Source organism: Oncorhynchus nerka, linkage group LG20 (assembly GCF_034236695.1).
Source record: "Oncorhynchus nerka isolate Pitt River linkage group LG20, Oner_Uvic_2.0, whole genome shotgun sequence".
Classification (NCBI taxonomy): Eukaryota; Metazoa; Chordata; class Actinopteri; order Salmoniformes; family Salmonidae; genus Oncorhynchus; species Oncorhynchus nerka.
In genome coordinates, this window is record NC_088415.1 from 22,630,422 (window position 1) to 22,646,181 (window position 15,760).

At 46.9% G+C, this 15,760-nt stretch overlaps 1 protein-coding gene across 2 annotated transcripts; it reads right to left on the reverse strand.

Annotated features, from left to right (window-relative positions):
* Positions 1–858: 858 nt before the first annotated feature.
* Positions 859–14,682, reverse strand: LOC115102080 (peregrin). 2 transcript variants are annotated; one of them, XM_029621646.2, is made up of 16 exons: positions 14,367–14,682; positions 12,275–13,047; positions 11,001–11,190; positions 10,427–10,714; positions 9,376–9,893; positions 9,026–9,266; positions 8,611–8,742; positions 8,345–8,473; positions 7,841–8,258; positions 7,389–7,697; positions 6,939–7,208; positions 6,643–6,790; positions 6,362–6,495; positions 4,731–4,843; positions 4,391–4,545; positions 859–3,529 (listed from the first exon to the last, which is right to left on the reverse strand). In XM_029621646.2, the coding sequence occupies exons 2-16, from the start codon at positions 13,000–13,002 to the stop codon at positions 3,346–3,348; spliced, it is 3,957 nt and encodes a 1,318-aa protein (XP_029477506.1). In that variant the 5' UTR covers positions 13,003–13,047; positions 14,367–14,682; the 3' UTR covers positions 859–3,345. The 2 variants fall into 2 exon arrangements, with proteins under 2 accessions (XP_029477506.1, XP_029477505.1); XM_029621645.2 differs by having other exon boundaries at positions 4,731–4,846.
* Between the last annotated feature and the right edge of the window lie 1,078 nt (positions 14,683–15,760).

Genomic DNA, 15,760 nt, shown 5'->3' on the forward strand with positions numbered 1-15,760 from the left:
AGTGTACATCCACAGGTACACCTCCAATTGACTCAAATGATGTCAATTAGCCTATCAGTAGCTTCTAAAGCCGTGACATAATTTTCTGGAATTTTCCAAGCTGTTTAGAGGCACAGTCAACTTGGTGTATGTAAACTTCTGATCCATTGGAATTGTGATACAGTGAATTATAAATGAAATAATCTGTGAACAATTGTTGGAAAAATTACTTGTGTCATGCACAAACCGACTTGCCAAAACGATAGTTTGTTAACAAGAAATGTGTAGAATGGTTGAAAAACGAGTTTTAATGACTCCAACCTAAGTGTATGCAAACTTCTGACTTCAACTGTATTTACCTGGATTGATATGGTAGCTAGATTTCTGAGGTACTGATTGTATGCATGTAGAAACTGTCCCATTAAGGAGAATATCTCCAATAGCTCCATATGAAATTAGGAACATGCGTATCTGGAGCGTGTCTACTCCTTATATCTGATAAAATGTCAGATATACGGGAAATATATAGATAAAGTTACACCTATATTGAGTCTTTTCTCCCAGTTACCGTGGTAACTAAATACACTCACTCATGATTCATCCTGGTTCAAAGGCAGAACAGGGCTTCCTTAAAACACACAGGGGTATTCCACATAACTTCCTTCATACAACTGGTTAATGAAGGTTGCGCAACAAGTCCAGGCCCTGCTGTATGTACTCATGTAATTCAATGTGATTAGATATCATATCTGAAAAAATATTTTGAATGAGAGGACTTTTGAATTTAACAAGGAAAGGCAGCAATGTTGTACACACACATACACAGACAAACACAGATGCACAAACACAGGCAAAAGAGAGCTGAACAGGACCAAGGTGTACAAAACTCAATTATTTTATTAAACTTCTATTTTATGTAATCTGTATATATAAAAAGTCCTAAAGCCATTGGCCCAAGACTAGAACAGTGAGGCTGGCGTGTGTTTCTGATCACATTTACATTAGTCTTCATTATTCGCCAGTGGCCAGAATAGTACAAACGGACAAGAACAAAAAGATACGTAAACTAAAGAAACAAAATAAACACATACGGAAGAGTAGAGGAAACGACTGCACAATGCAATGTTGTGTAGACGGTCCGTCAGACTAGTAGAGAGAAGAAGACTGGAGGTCCTTGGGAGACGGAATAAATAACAGAGGAAGCTGCTTTGCTTACAGCCGATTGGCCATGCCGGCCAATCCCGTGTTCCATTTGGCCGTGATTGGACACGGGGATCCGAGGGGGCGGGCAGAGGGAGTGGTGTAGAGAGGGTGTTGGACCAGTGATACTGTGGAACCATAAGTGCACACCAAAGGGTGTGTGGATGCGTGTGTGCACATGCATTGCCCTGTTTGAATGTACAGGTGAAGTCGGAAGTTTACATACACCTTACCCAAGTACATTTAAACTCCGTTTTTCACAACTCCTGACAGAATAATAGTAGAGAGAATGATTCATTTCAGCTTTTATTTATTTCATCACATTCTCAGTGGGTCAGAAGTTTACATACACTCAATTAGTATTTGGTAGCATTGCCTTTAAATTGCTCAACTTGGGTCAAACATTTAGGGTAGCCTTCCTCAAGCTTGCCACAATAAGTTGGGAGAATTTTGGCCCATTCCTCTTGACAGACCTAGTGTAACTGAGTCAGTTTTCTAGGCCTCCTTCCTCAGAACACATGCCTTTTCAGTTATGCCGACAAATTTTCTATAGGATTGAGGTCAGGGCTTTGTGATGGCCAATCCAATACCTTGACTTTGTTGTGGCAAAATGGCTTAAGGACAACTTTGGAAGTATGCTTGGGGTCATTGTCCATTTGGAAGACCCATTTGCAAGCAAGCTGTAACTTCCTGACTGATGTCTTGAGATGTTGCTTCAATATATCCACATGATTTTCCCACCTCATGATGCCATCTATTTTGTGAAGTGCACCAGTCCCTCCTGCAGAAAAGCACCCCCACAACATGATGCTGCCACCTCCCGTGCTTCACGGTTGGGATGGTGTTCTTCGGCTTGCAAGCGTCCCCCTTTATCCTCCAAACATAATGGTCATTATGGCCAAACAGTTCTATTTTTGTTTCATCAGACCAGAGAACATTTCTCCAAAAAGTACGATCTTTGTCCCCATGTGCAGTTGCAAACTGTAGTCTGGCTTTTGTTGTGACGTTTTAGAGCAGGGGCTTCTTCCTTGCTGAGCGGCCTTTCAGGTTATGTCAATATAGGACTTGTTTTACAGTGGATATAGATACTTTTGTATCTGTTTCCTCCAGCATTTTCACAAGGTCCTTTGCTGTTGTTCTGGGATTGATTTGCACTTTTCGCACCAACGTACGTTCATCTCTAGGAGACAGAACTCGTCTCCTTCTTGAGCGGTATGACGGCTGCATGGTCCCATGGTGTTTATACTTGCGTACTATTGTTTGTACAGATGAATGTGGTATCTTCAGGCGTTTGGAAATTTCTCCCAAGGATGAACCAGACTTGTGGAGTTCTACCATTTTTTGGCTGATTTCTTTAGATTTTCCCATGATGTCAAGCAAAGAGGCAGTGAGTTTGAAGGTAGGCCTTGAAATACATCCACAGATACACCTCCAACTGACACTTATGATGTCAATTAGCCTATCAGAAGCCATGACATCATTTTCTGTAATTTTCCAAGCTGTTTAAAGGCACAGTCAACTTAGTGTATGTAAACTTCTGACCCACTGGAATTGTGGTACAGTGAATTATAAGTGAAATAATCTGTCTGTAAACAATTGTTGGTAAAATTACTTGTGTCATGCACACAGTATATGTCCTAACCGACTTGCCAAAATTATAGTTTTTAACAAGACATGTGTGGAGTGGTTGAAAAACGAGTTTTAATGACTCCAACCTAAGTGTATGTAAACTTCCAACTTCAACTGTATATATGCATGTGTGTGTGTGTGTGTGTGTGTGTGCATATATCTGTGTGATGCGAACTTCTGCAGCCCATGTTCTTCAGTCGCTGGTAAACACTCATATCAGAATCATGATTCTGGGAATATCATTTTTTCTTAATACCTTTGTTTCAATTCTATTAGATACATATTTTACATCTCAGATTAAATACCACTGTGTGTGCCAACAACGTGTGTGTGTTGGAAAGAGAGTGTTGCATGTGCTTTCCAATAGGTATTACTGGCATATTGTTCTGTGTGCTGGGTGCTAGGCTCTCCAAGGCCACAGGGTAGATCAAAACCCACAGATCTGAAACCAATACCCTATCAATACCTGGGGAGGCCAGCAAAGACATGTGTGTGTGTTGGGCATATCTGTGTGAGTGTGCATATGTGTGCGAGTGCTCAGTCGCTGTCGCTGGTGTCGCTGCTGGGGTCTCCCTGGACCTTGTTGCGATGCTGCATGGCGCGGTGGTAGGCCACCTGCACTGACTTGCGGATGTTGGACTTCCTTCCCTCCAGCATCTTCTCCTTGTCCAGCTCCCGGTCCACCCCCAGAGGAACCAGCTTAGAACGCGGCAGCCACTGCCTTCAGACACACACACAGAGACACACACACAGAGACACACAGAGACAGAGACACACACAGACACGGAGACAGGACACAGAGACAGACACAGACACAGAGACAGACACAGAGACACAGGACACAGAGACACAGGACACAGAGACACAGGACACAGAGACACAGGACACAGAGACAGGACACAGAGACAGGACACAGAGACAGGACACAGAGACAGGACACAGAGACAGGACACAGAGACAGAACACAGAGACAGGACACAGAGACAGGACACAGAGACAGGACACAGAGAGACACACACACACACAGGGTTAGAAACACTTTCTCACAGGTAATTATTATCCACCCACAGTACAGCACTGACTGCTGTGAGTTGTTTTATGTGTTGTGACCTAAAACAAAGTGTCTTTTCTCTCTCTTTGTTCTCTCTCAAAGCGTCCTCTTCAATCACTCCTGACCCACTTCTGCTAGCAGGAGATGGATTTTTTTTGTTGCTTTCTTGCATTTCTATGTAAAAACCCCCATCCTTTGCTCTTTTACTACGTGCAGACAGCCTTTTGAAATGATTTAATGCTGCTGAGCTGCACATTGTTGACTACAGAATGAAGTTTGCTGCTACACTCTGATTCTGGGTTCTCCGCTGCCTCCACGGGGATATAGAAGGAGAAGCCTTCAAAACAACACTTCTCCACTAGTGTGAGAGAGGGATAGAGGTTCACATGGGAAAGAGAAGGGGGATAATGAGTGAGAACAAAGACAGAGAGAAGAGAGAGAGGGAGGAAAGAAGAGAGCTGGGGAAGAGAGAGCGAGGGGCAGAGAAAGACAAACACAGAGGACTGAGAGAGAGACAGACAGTGTACTGACCAGGTTCTCTTGTTGTCGAAAAAGAGTACCAGGAAGAGGTGTTCCCGGGCCTCTTGGGTCATCTGCTCCCCCAGCTTCAGGACTTCCAGAGGGGGCACGGGGATAGGAACCCCTCTGTGGAATACCCCCTCACTGGGCATTTTAGGATCTATGATCTACAGGGGGAGGGGAAGGGTTAGAGGGAGGGTAAAGGACAAGTAAATGCAATAGTTTTAAGTTTTATGGTATTGGTTGGTATGAGATACTAGCAACTTGTGGCCGAATGGAAATTTAAATCGTAGTTTATCCTAATGTGTGTGTGTACATCCATGTGTGTGTGTCCAATCCATGGCTGGATTACCAAAGCAGGGTATGAAGGGTAGCCTCTACACTTGGCCCACACCAGGTCCAGAGCATCAAGGGAAGAGTAGTCATCTGATGGCGTCCTACAACCTGATCGGCCCCGGCCCCACCCTACTGAGAGAAACACCCAATACATCACAATCACACACATACAGTGTGTTCGGAAACCATCCAGACCCCCTGACCTTTCCCACATTTAGTTACATTAGCCTTAATTGAAAATCTACACACAATACCCCATTATGACAAATCGAAAACAGGTTTAGACATTTTTGCTAATTTATACCAAAATAAAACTGAAATACCTTATTTACATAAGTATTCAGACCCTTTGCTATGAGACTGGAAATGTAACTCAGGTTCATCCTGTTTCCATTGATTCATCGTTGAGATTTATACAACTTGATGATTTGGAAAGGCACACACCTGTCTATATAAGGTCCCACAGTTGACAGTGCACGGCAGAGCAAAAAACAAGCCAAGAGGTTGAAGGAATTGTCCTTAGAGCTCTGAGACAGGATTGTGTCGAAGGAACATATCTGGGGAAGGGTACCAAAACATTTCGGAAGCATTGAAGGTCCCCAAGAACACAGTGGCCTGCATCATTCTTAAATGGAAGAAGTTTGGAACCACCAGGACTCTTCCTAGAGTTGGTCGCCCGGCCAAACTGAGCTATCGGGAGAGAAGGGCCTTGGTCAGGGAGGTGACAAAGAACCCGATGGTCACTCCGACAGAGCTCAGTTCCTCTGAGGAGATTGGAGAAACGTTCAGAAGGACAACCATCTCTGCAGCACTCCACCAGTCCTCCCTTTATGGTAGAGTGGCCAGACGGAAGTCACTCCTCAGTAAAAGACACATGCCAGCCCACTTGGAGTTTGCCAAAAGGCACCTAAAGAACTCTCAAACCATGAGAAACAAGATTCTCTGGTTTGATGAAACTAAGATTGAACTCTTTGGCCTGAATGCCAAGCATCACTTCTGGAGGAAACCTGACATCATCCCTATGGTGAAGCATGGTGGTGGCAGCATCATGCTGTCCCAAAGTGCTCAGGACCTCAGACTGGAGCGAAGGTTCACCTTCCAACAGGACAATGACCCTAAGCACACAGCCAAGGCAACGCAGGAGTGGCTTTGGGACAAGTCTCTGAATGTCCTTGAAAGGCCCAGCCAAAGCCCGGACTTGAACCCGATCGAACATCTCTGGAGAGACCTGAAAATAGCTGTGCAGCGACACTCCACATCCAACCTGACAGAGTTTGAGAGGATCTGCAGAGAAGAATGGGAGAAACTCCCCAAATACAGGTGTGCCAAGATTGCAGCAAAGTATTGAGTAAAGGGTCTGAATACTTATATAAATGTGATAGTTCAGTTTTCAATTCCTGTTTTTGCTTTGTCATTATGGGTTATTGTGTGTAGCTTGATGAGGGGAAAAAAACTATTTACAATTTTAGAATAAGACCTAACAAAATGTGGAAAAAGTCAGGGGTTCTGAATACTTTCCAAAGGCACTGTGTATACCTCCTAAATACACACACTTTGGGAAGACGAGAGGTAGAGGTGGCACGATAGATGAGATTGACGAAGACAGATAAGTGCATGCATGCCTATGCATGTATGTGTGGCACTCACAGTGTGAGACACTGCGTGACCCTCCCACAGAGTAAGAGTCGTTCTCTGTCCCTGATGTCTCCTCACTGCTGTCCTCCTGGAAGGCTGAACGAGAGAACGACTGCTTCCCCCGGCCCTGCTTAGACGGAGTGGTACTGCGAGAGAGAGAAAGAGGGCGAGAGACAGAAAGACGAAAAGAGAGTCATTCATTCATCCTAAACCAAATGTGTGCATCATAGACAGTGCCGTTGTGTTAGACTATGTGGCTGTATGTAAATACCACAGTGTGTGTCTATAATTACCTGGTTCTGTCAGAGGCAGCACTACTGCTGCTGCTGCTGGTGGATTCAGAGTCAGAGCTGGATCGAGGAAGGCTCCTCTCGTTCCTGTACACCCGAAAACTCTCAGTCACCGGCTGGTTGGCCCCGCCAAAACCGTTAGTGGGCAGGCCTAGGAGATACCGTCATAACCGTTACAGTTACTAGACTGACCTTAGAGAGTCGTAACTGTTAAAAGATTAGAGTAATAACAATGTTGTTACAGACCTAGTGTGATTGTGTATGTGATTGGTTTGATTGTGCGTGTGTGTGTGTCTTACTCGGGAGGAGGTTGTCGATATCACTGTCGCTCTCGGAGCTGGAGCTGCTGTGGGGTCTCTTCCTCTGCCGAGGGGGAGACAAGTGGGCCAGCTGAGGGGGACCTATTGGACTGGGGCTCACCCCTGCCCCTCCGTGTCCCGCGTCTCTGTTCTTAGGGGGACGGCCCGGCCTCTTGGGGGGTCCGGCCATTTTGGGGTTCTTCTTGGAGAAGAGGACAGAGGTACGACGTCCAACCTCTGGAGCTAGAGCAGAGGACGATGCACTTAAATCTGCAGAAAGAGAGAGGAGGAGGGAGAAGCAGGGAGACAGAGACTGAAAATGTTATTTCATAAATCTAACATAATGAGAGTTACACATGATAAGTATGGCTAGGCCTATGTGAGATCAATTTGTAAATGAATTCTGGAGCGTGTACACTGAGCTTAGTTTAGATATCCCCTCAGTCTCACCCTTGCCACTGATCTCCTGACTGCTGCTCTCTTCCCCCTCGTCGTGGCGTCCCGTGGATGAGGGGTGATGGGGGAGGGATGGTCCCCTGTCCCCCCCGCCCCCTGAGTCCCTGCCCCCCATGCCCAAACCTCCCTCTCTCTGGTGGGCAAGTTTCCTCTTGATGACCGTCATTTCTTTCCTCAGGGCTTTGGCACGCCGCGACCGACCAATGCTGTGCTTCCCTGAGCTGACCTCATCAAAGCGCGCCTGAAGGAAACACAGCTGCTCCTCCAATGGCAGCCTCCGCCGGTTCTCTGGTAAGAGCAGGTCTAAGGGACAGAGAGAAATTTAACAACTACAGAATCCCACACGGCTATACAGCAACATAATAACTTATGTGGAAGAGTACAACTGTAAGAAGAAGAAGGCGGGAGTAGAACATTGTGATAATACAGGACTCTAAGACACTCACCATCCTCATTGGAAGAGAGCGGCCTGTCTCCGTCTCCGTCCCTCTCTCGTTCCTGATCCCGGTCCCTCTCTCGTTCCTGGTCCCTGTCCCTCTCTCGTTCCTGGTCCCTGTCCCTCTCTCTGTCACGTTGGCTGTCCGGGCTGGGCTCTCGAGGGAGGTGCATACCTGTGTCATAGTCCAAGCCGATTCGCTCTGCCTGTCTGCGGGCAGTCCTGATCACAGCCCCACCCATCTCCCGGAGGCGCAGAGCAGCGCGGTAGAACACTGTGTCCTTGGCGTTGTATTTGAGGCAATTGTTGACGATGAGGCCGAAGTCTGCCTCAAAGGCTTCAAAGCTGAGGTAGCGGTGAGCCTCTAGTAGGTTCCACATGGTCTGGAAGTCCATGGGCCTCTCGATGTGGTCCAGGTAGTCTGGCACCTGAGGAGAGAGGTTAGGGGTTAAACACCACCAGCCACAGTATGTGTGAGATAACACAAAGGGGTGTCAGAGTGTGTGTGAGTTACCTCGGCCAGGGGGACAGGCTCAGTGAAGAAGTTGCTGGTGTCTCTGTCCTGTAGCTGTTCCAGTGTGTTCCTCAGCAGGACCAGGAAGGGAGTCAGCTGCATCTCTAGCGCCATCTGCTGCACCTTGATCTGAACACACAGACAGATCAACATGTGTAAGCACACCTGCTCACTGTGCAAACTGCCAGATGTCAAGTGTGTGTTCATGTGCCAATATACAAAAGTGTGCATGAAGTAAGGATGTGAGGAGTGTGTGTGTGTCTCACTGTCTCTCTCTTGAGTTTCTCTCTCTTGCGGATGAGCTCCACCAGTAGTCTGGCTCTCTCCAGGTCATGTCTCAGTCTCTGCCATGCCTTCAGCTGCTCCTTCAGAGCCAAGTTATTCTCCTCACTGTCCCTCTGGGGCCCCAACACACACAGACATTAGATTGGCAATATAACACACACAAAATAAACGCACACAAACTGGTTAGTTTGGCAGTGTTACACACCAGTAAGCCTACATAGTTAAATCAGGACGCAGCACCACACCCACTACATCATAGCAGAATCAAACAAAGCAATCGCCTGAGACAATGCATTTACATAAACAGAGCACACACTCCCTCTTTCCTTCTGTCTCTGAAAAGCCGGCACACTTCATTCCAAACACATGCAGAGTTTCTAGTAGTATTCTCCCTACCGCTGTGATAACAACACCAGACAGAGACTGTGTGGTGGTTACTGTGGTAACCTGCGACTGTGGCGCCTGCGGCTGTGGCTGTAGCTGCTCCGTGTTGCGCTGTGACTGCAGGTGGGTCTGGAGCCGGCGCAGCAGAGGGACACCATTTCGGCTCTGCCTCTTCAGGGTCCAGTAACTGTGCAGTCGCTGCATAAACTGGCTCTTCCTGGGCACTGTCAGGTTACTGGTGATCTTACTGAGCCTGGGGAGGAACATATAGGGAAGATGGTAGGACTGAAGAGACTGGGAGAGTATGTGAGGTCTGAATCTGTATGCCTTTGTGTCTGCAGTGAGTATGTGTGAGTAAGTACCTGTGTGGGGGTATACAGGGCACAGACACCACAGGCGCAGCGTTCCTCTTCTCAGCCAGTATCTTCCTGGCTCTCTTCATCTTCAGTCTGGACTTGGCCTTGGCCCTCTTTGCCCGCTCTGAGCTCCAGCCCTTGGTGTCGTCATCGTGACCTATACTGGGCTCATCGTCCTCTTCCAGCTCGCCTTCACTGTGGGAGGAGCCCATGCTAGCCCCTCCCACCCCTCCGAGTGGGCGTGCTAAGCCGGGCGGGGTGTGGATGTCGCAGTAGGCGGTCTTGCGGACGCTGAATGAGGTGCCATTGGCGCCGGTCTCCCTGACGGGCTCCATCTTCATGTAGAGGCCGGCCTGCTGGGCACAGGTCACATGGAAGGCTGTATAGCAGTTGGCCTTGTGGCACTGAATGCAGGCCCCTGAGCCGCGCTGCTTGCAGATGTAGCAGGTGAGCTTCCAGCGCGCCGGGGGGATGTGCTCGATGCTGTCAATGGGCTCCAGGAAGACTGTGTTGGCAAAACACACCTGGGGAGAGATAAGGAGAGGGATGAGGAGATTCACATTCATTGCAACAGGACTGTCAACAGGACAGACTAGAGACATGCACAGCATCAAAACTTTTTGTCAATACATTCAAGCACAGCATGCACACACCCCCCTACCCTCACACACTCCTACCCTCACACACACCCCTACCCTCACACACACCCCTACCCTCACACACACTCCTACCCTCACACACACACTCCTACCCTCACACACACCCCCTACCCTCACACACACACACACACACCCCCACCCCACCCTCACACACACCCCCACCCCTACCCCTACCGACACACACACACACCCCTACCCTCACACACACACCCCTACCCTCACACACACACACCTACCTACCCTCCCACACACACACACACCTACCCTCTCACACACACACACACCTACCCTCTCACACACACACACACCTACCCTCTCACACACACACCCACACACTCCTACCCTCACGCACACTCCTAACCTCACGCACACACCCACTTCTACCTTCACACACTCACCTCGGGGATCCAGAGGGCACACACCACGTGGGCCCAGCGTGCATCATCTGTCTGTTTAAAGGCCCCACCCTTGTTGGGGCAGAGGGCACAGTCGACGGCGCGGCTGGGGGACTGGAGGCAGCGGCGACACAGCCACTGGCCCTCAGGGATGTAGGGCACGCCGTAACACTCCTGGTGCACGGCCAGGTTACACATGTCACAGAACAGGATCACGTTGCTGTTCTGACACTCGCCGTCGTTACAAATGCAGCAGACGGCGTCCTCGTCAATCAGGGCGCTGGGGTCCGTCTGAGCGAGGAGGGGAAAGGTGGAGTAGAAAATGGACAAGAGGGTAAGTAAAGGGATAACTATTTAGGGGAACAGACTCACACAGCTAACGCCATTTTACATCCTACTGCTCACTCAATACAGTACACCACACACCCAACAGAAGGTGACAGATAAAGCAAGTCAACATCATGTCTGGAAAGAAGGTGGAAAAAAGCTGGAATGACACAAAATCTGTCACTCAGAGCCAGGCCGAGAGTGAGAGAGAGAGAGAGAGAGAGAGAGAGAGAGAGAGAGAGCGTGTCACCTTGTTGTGGCTCTCGAAGTAGGACTCCTTCTCCAGCCGGTCCATGAGATACTCAAACACCTCCTGGGGGATGGGCGTCACCCCGTCACTACGCCGCTTGTCATTCATGATGTCCAGCCAGATATAGTCCTCCTCATCAATGTCATATTCCACCTCTTCATCCAACTCCTCCACCGACTTATCTATGTACCTGAGGGAGAGGAAAGTGTGGGGAGAGAGCAGAGAGGAATGGAATGACAGAGTAGACCTTCAATACCATCAGCTGGGGCAGGGTACTGTGACTGACTAGAACATGATCATATATGCCATTTAGCAGACACTTTTATCCAAAGAGAATTAGTCATGCATTGTTTGCGTATGGGTGGTCTCAGGGATTGAACCCACTATCCTGGTGTTGCAAGAGCCACACTCTACCAACTAAACTACAGAGGACTGACTGACCTGTAGTAGAATGATGGTTGTGTGGTACTATGACTGACCTGTAGTAGAATGGTTGTGTGGTACTATGCCTGACCTGTAGTAGAATGATGGTTGTGTGGTACTATGACTGACCTGTAGTAGAATGATGGTTGTGTGGTACTATGACTGACCTGTAGTAGAATGATGGTTGTGTGGTACTATGCCTGACCTGTAGTAGAATGATGGTTGTGTGGTACTATGACTGACCTGTAGTAGAATGATGGTTGTGTGGTACTATGACTGACCTGTAGTAGAATGAGGGCCGTGCGGTACTGTGACTGACCCGTAGTAGAATGAGGGTCGTGCGGTACTGTGACTGACCTGTAGTAGGATGAGGGTCGTGCGGTACTGTGACTGACCTGTAGTAGGATGAGGGTCGTGCGGTACTGTGACTGACCTGTAGTAGAATGAGGGCCGTGCGGTACTGTGACTGACCTGTAGTAGAATGAGGGTTGTGCGGTACTGTGACTGACCTGTAGTAGGATGAGGGTCGTGCGGTACTGTGACTGACCTGTAGTAGGATGAGGGTCGTGCGGTACTGTGACTGACCTGTAGTAGAATGAGGGTCGTGCGGTACTGTGACTGACCTGTAGTAGGATGAGGGTCGTGCGGTACTGTGACTGACCTGTAGTAGGATGAGGGTCGTGCGGTACTGTGACTGACCTGTAGTAGAATGAGGGCCGTGCGGTACTGTGACTGACCGGTAGTAGAATGAGGGTCGTGCGGTACTGTGACTGACCTGTAGTAGGATGAGGGTCGTGCGGTACTGTGACTAACCTGTAGTAGGATGAGGGTCGTGCGGTACTGTGACTGACCTGTAATAAGATGACTGTCGTGTGGGTGCGTCGGGCCTCTCCTGGTCAAGCTCTCTGTACACCACCTCAGGCAGCTTGACTGCTGGGCCAGAGGAAGCGCTGTGGTGGTGTGACGATCCCTCCTTCTTCTTCTCTTTACTCTTGTGCTTCCCGGACTTGGGTGTGGCCTTCCCCCCGTTAGCAGCAGGGGTGTCTGGCCTGTCCTTGCCCCCCACCTCACTCCCTCCTCCCCCGCTGTCGCCCCCATTACACAACCCTCCCCCACCTCCGCCCGAGGATGGAGGGTCCTCGGCCCCACTGTCATCCTCCGATACCACGTCAATGTTCTCAAAAATGCTGATGCGGTGGATGTGTCCATGGATCTCCAGCTCCACCATGCGCTGGGCCTGGGCATAGGTCATCGTCTCCCTGCCTGGGGAGTGGGAGTGCTCTGACTGATTAGGACTCCCAGGGGTGTTCCCTGCCTGCCCTGGCCCACCTCCCTTTCCCAGCCCTCCCTCCCCGTCCCCGGTCCCCACCAGGGACATGCGAGGGGGACGCCCCTTCCTCTTCTTCTGGGGCATGCCCTGTGCAGGCGTGGGATTGTCATGGTCGTAATGGTAGAGGTGGTACTCAATGCCGCTGTAGCTCTTGTAGACCTTGCGACAGGTCTCCACTGGGCACTCGTAAGGGGGCTTGGTGGCTCGGAGGTTGTGGCAGAAAGTCTTCACGTCAAAGTCCAGCCCCATTGTGCCGATGGCCACTGCTGGGACAGGAGCTGTTCAAGCTTACATCTAAGACAGAGAGGGGAGGGGGAGGGTTTTGGCATCTCTCACGCCAACATTATTGAAACACATACATGCAGATGGGTATTATGTCAAAATAAAAGTCTGTCTATGTTGAAAACATCACAGTTGTGTCCATTGCCTTTAGCCCTTTGGAATCCTAAAAGCTATTCCATGTTGTCTTGCTGATTTCAGGGAAACAAACCCCTGCAAACAGCAGGCACGTGGCTGGATAGCTGTCAACTTTACCATGGCAACGACAGGTGCATCTGACCATTTTTCGTGTTAGCTAAATTAATGCAAATTAAATTTGACTTGCAATACTGTTTACTTACTGTTACAAGTAACAATGTTTTCGAATAAAAGATTGATTAAAATCTTAAACTGAAGACACAAAAAGCTAGCTAGCCAGTAACCGGATCGATTTAACAGCCGAGATAACATTACACGTTTGGAATGTTGGATTACAGATAACAGATCAATTCAAAGGTTGATTCGACCAGGTGCTTCATATAAATCATAAAGTAGACTTCTAAACACCTGCCGATAGCCTCCACTGTCATTGAATAAACATATTCACCAGAAGTACCAGATAAAACTCTGGCAAGCTAATCAATGTATAAGATAATAAATCATATGAATGACTCTTTGACTCTTGATCGATCGAATGTTTAGCCCCTGTATTCATTTGGATAGCGTAATCTTATGTTATTCTATTCACGTGCTCAAAGATCCAAGGAAATGTGTAGCAATTTACTATAGCTTGCAAATGAAACCAGAAAGCTATATCCACTAGATTGCAACTAATTGTTGCTAGTTGGCAGAAAAATGATACATTTGTATCTATAGAAGCCTGAGAAACATTGTAACCATTCTTACAGGTGACAACCCGAGGTAATACAATGTAACTGCTCAAATGATGTATCTATCAGCTTGATACAATGTTTCCCTCCACAATGTTTAGACCTCACCCTGATCAACCAAGCCACTACAAAATAATACCCTGTGTTACCTGATTGCAACCTATTAATGTAACTAAAGCAAAACCATTTCCTTAGTCATCAATGTGGTTCTAGGGGAATTACATTTACTAACAGGGAAAGATAAATATATCATAATTATGATAATGTAGCACTCAGAATCCTGGGTCTTATCTCGCTACCTACATAGGATAAGAAACTATTCGAAAAGCAAATTGTAACATACATCAAAGCACAAATACATTGCGTTTGAAAAAAAATCATAAAACACCTTACAAATGTAAGCCTATTTCTCTCTAGACACCACGAATACATAGTCAATGTAGCTCTGAATTAATAAACACTTACTACTCAGGGCTCCTCAAGCTTGCGTGCTGCAAAATCTCTCACTCCAGCTCGGTAAATGGGACGATTGCAGATCGATGTATTAATCATATAAAATACTATATTATCACAAGAAATGTGGGGTAAATGGTTTACACGACAGTAATTTCATTGTGATAGGAACTCCAGCGAACAAAAGGGGCAGCCACTGCTGTACGGCATAGGCGCGTGTGGGCACTTTCGTCAAATACAAAATTATTTGTTTTATGGTGTATTTGTCGAAATAAGGCCCTAATTTCGATGTGTACCATTCTTTGGTGTTTGAGGAAGGTGTACTTTTGAAACCAATGGAAACCTAGGGAAGTGGCGTCACGTTTTCACCGTTAAATGTAATTTGGTTCCTTTTGTTGTTATTTTTCTGTGTGGCGAATCTAACTATCAGTTTCACACCTTTTAATATACATCTGGATAAATATGCAATATAAAGAATGGAATGTCCAAAGACGAAAAACATACGGATAAAATACGCTGCATTCGATTTTATGAAAACTTCTAAGATCATTGTTTTTTCTTTTTGTTACTTGCGAATCTGCCAATGTGGAAACGTAAATCATATATGGAGGGTTTCCGCCATAAATTTGAATATGAAAACGACAGATCAGAGTTACATGTGCACGGTAGGTTTGAAATTGATTATTTGATCAGTATGCACACATTTTCATATAGCCTGGCAAAGGAAGACAAAATATATATAGTTCTACAGTCAAATGTAGATTTTCATTGTTCACTATAGGCTATGTCTGTTTATTATAGGCTTAATGCAAATAATCTATTGTGATTACATTAATTTCACATTTATACAGTAGTAATGTAGGCCAAAATGTAATTTTATCATGATGCTAATACAAATAAAAGATGGCAGACTATCAAAAAGTGGAGGTGGGTGGAATTTTCATTGGAGGTCAATTTGAACAGACTCATTTCTGGAGGAAAGATAATTAGGCCTTGAAATATACTGATGTGTTCTATTTATTTTCATGATGTGGTTTTCATATAAGCCCATGGGCTTCCAACCACACCTGCAAACTGTTTCTTTTTTTGTAATATATATATATTTTTTTACATCTGTATTGTTGTCTATCACTTTTCTTTGGTGCAAATAAAATAAAATATATAAGGCAACATGTATATTATTGGTCCCATATTACATGAGCTGAAATAAAATATCCCAGAACTTTTCCATATGCACAAAAAGCGTATTTCTCTCAAATGTTGTGCACCTTGTCCTGGGGACAATAAAAGGCCACTCTAAAATGTGCAGTTTTGTCACACAACACAATGCCACAGATGCCTCAAGTCGAGGGAGTATGAAATTGGCATGTTGACTGCAGGAATGTCCACCAGAACTGTTTCCAGAG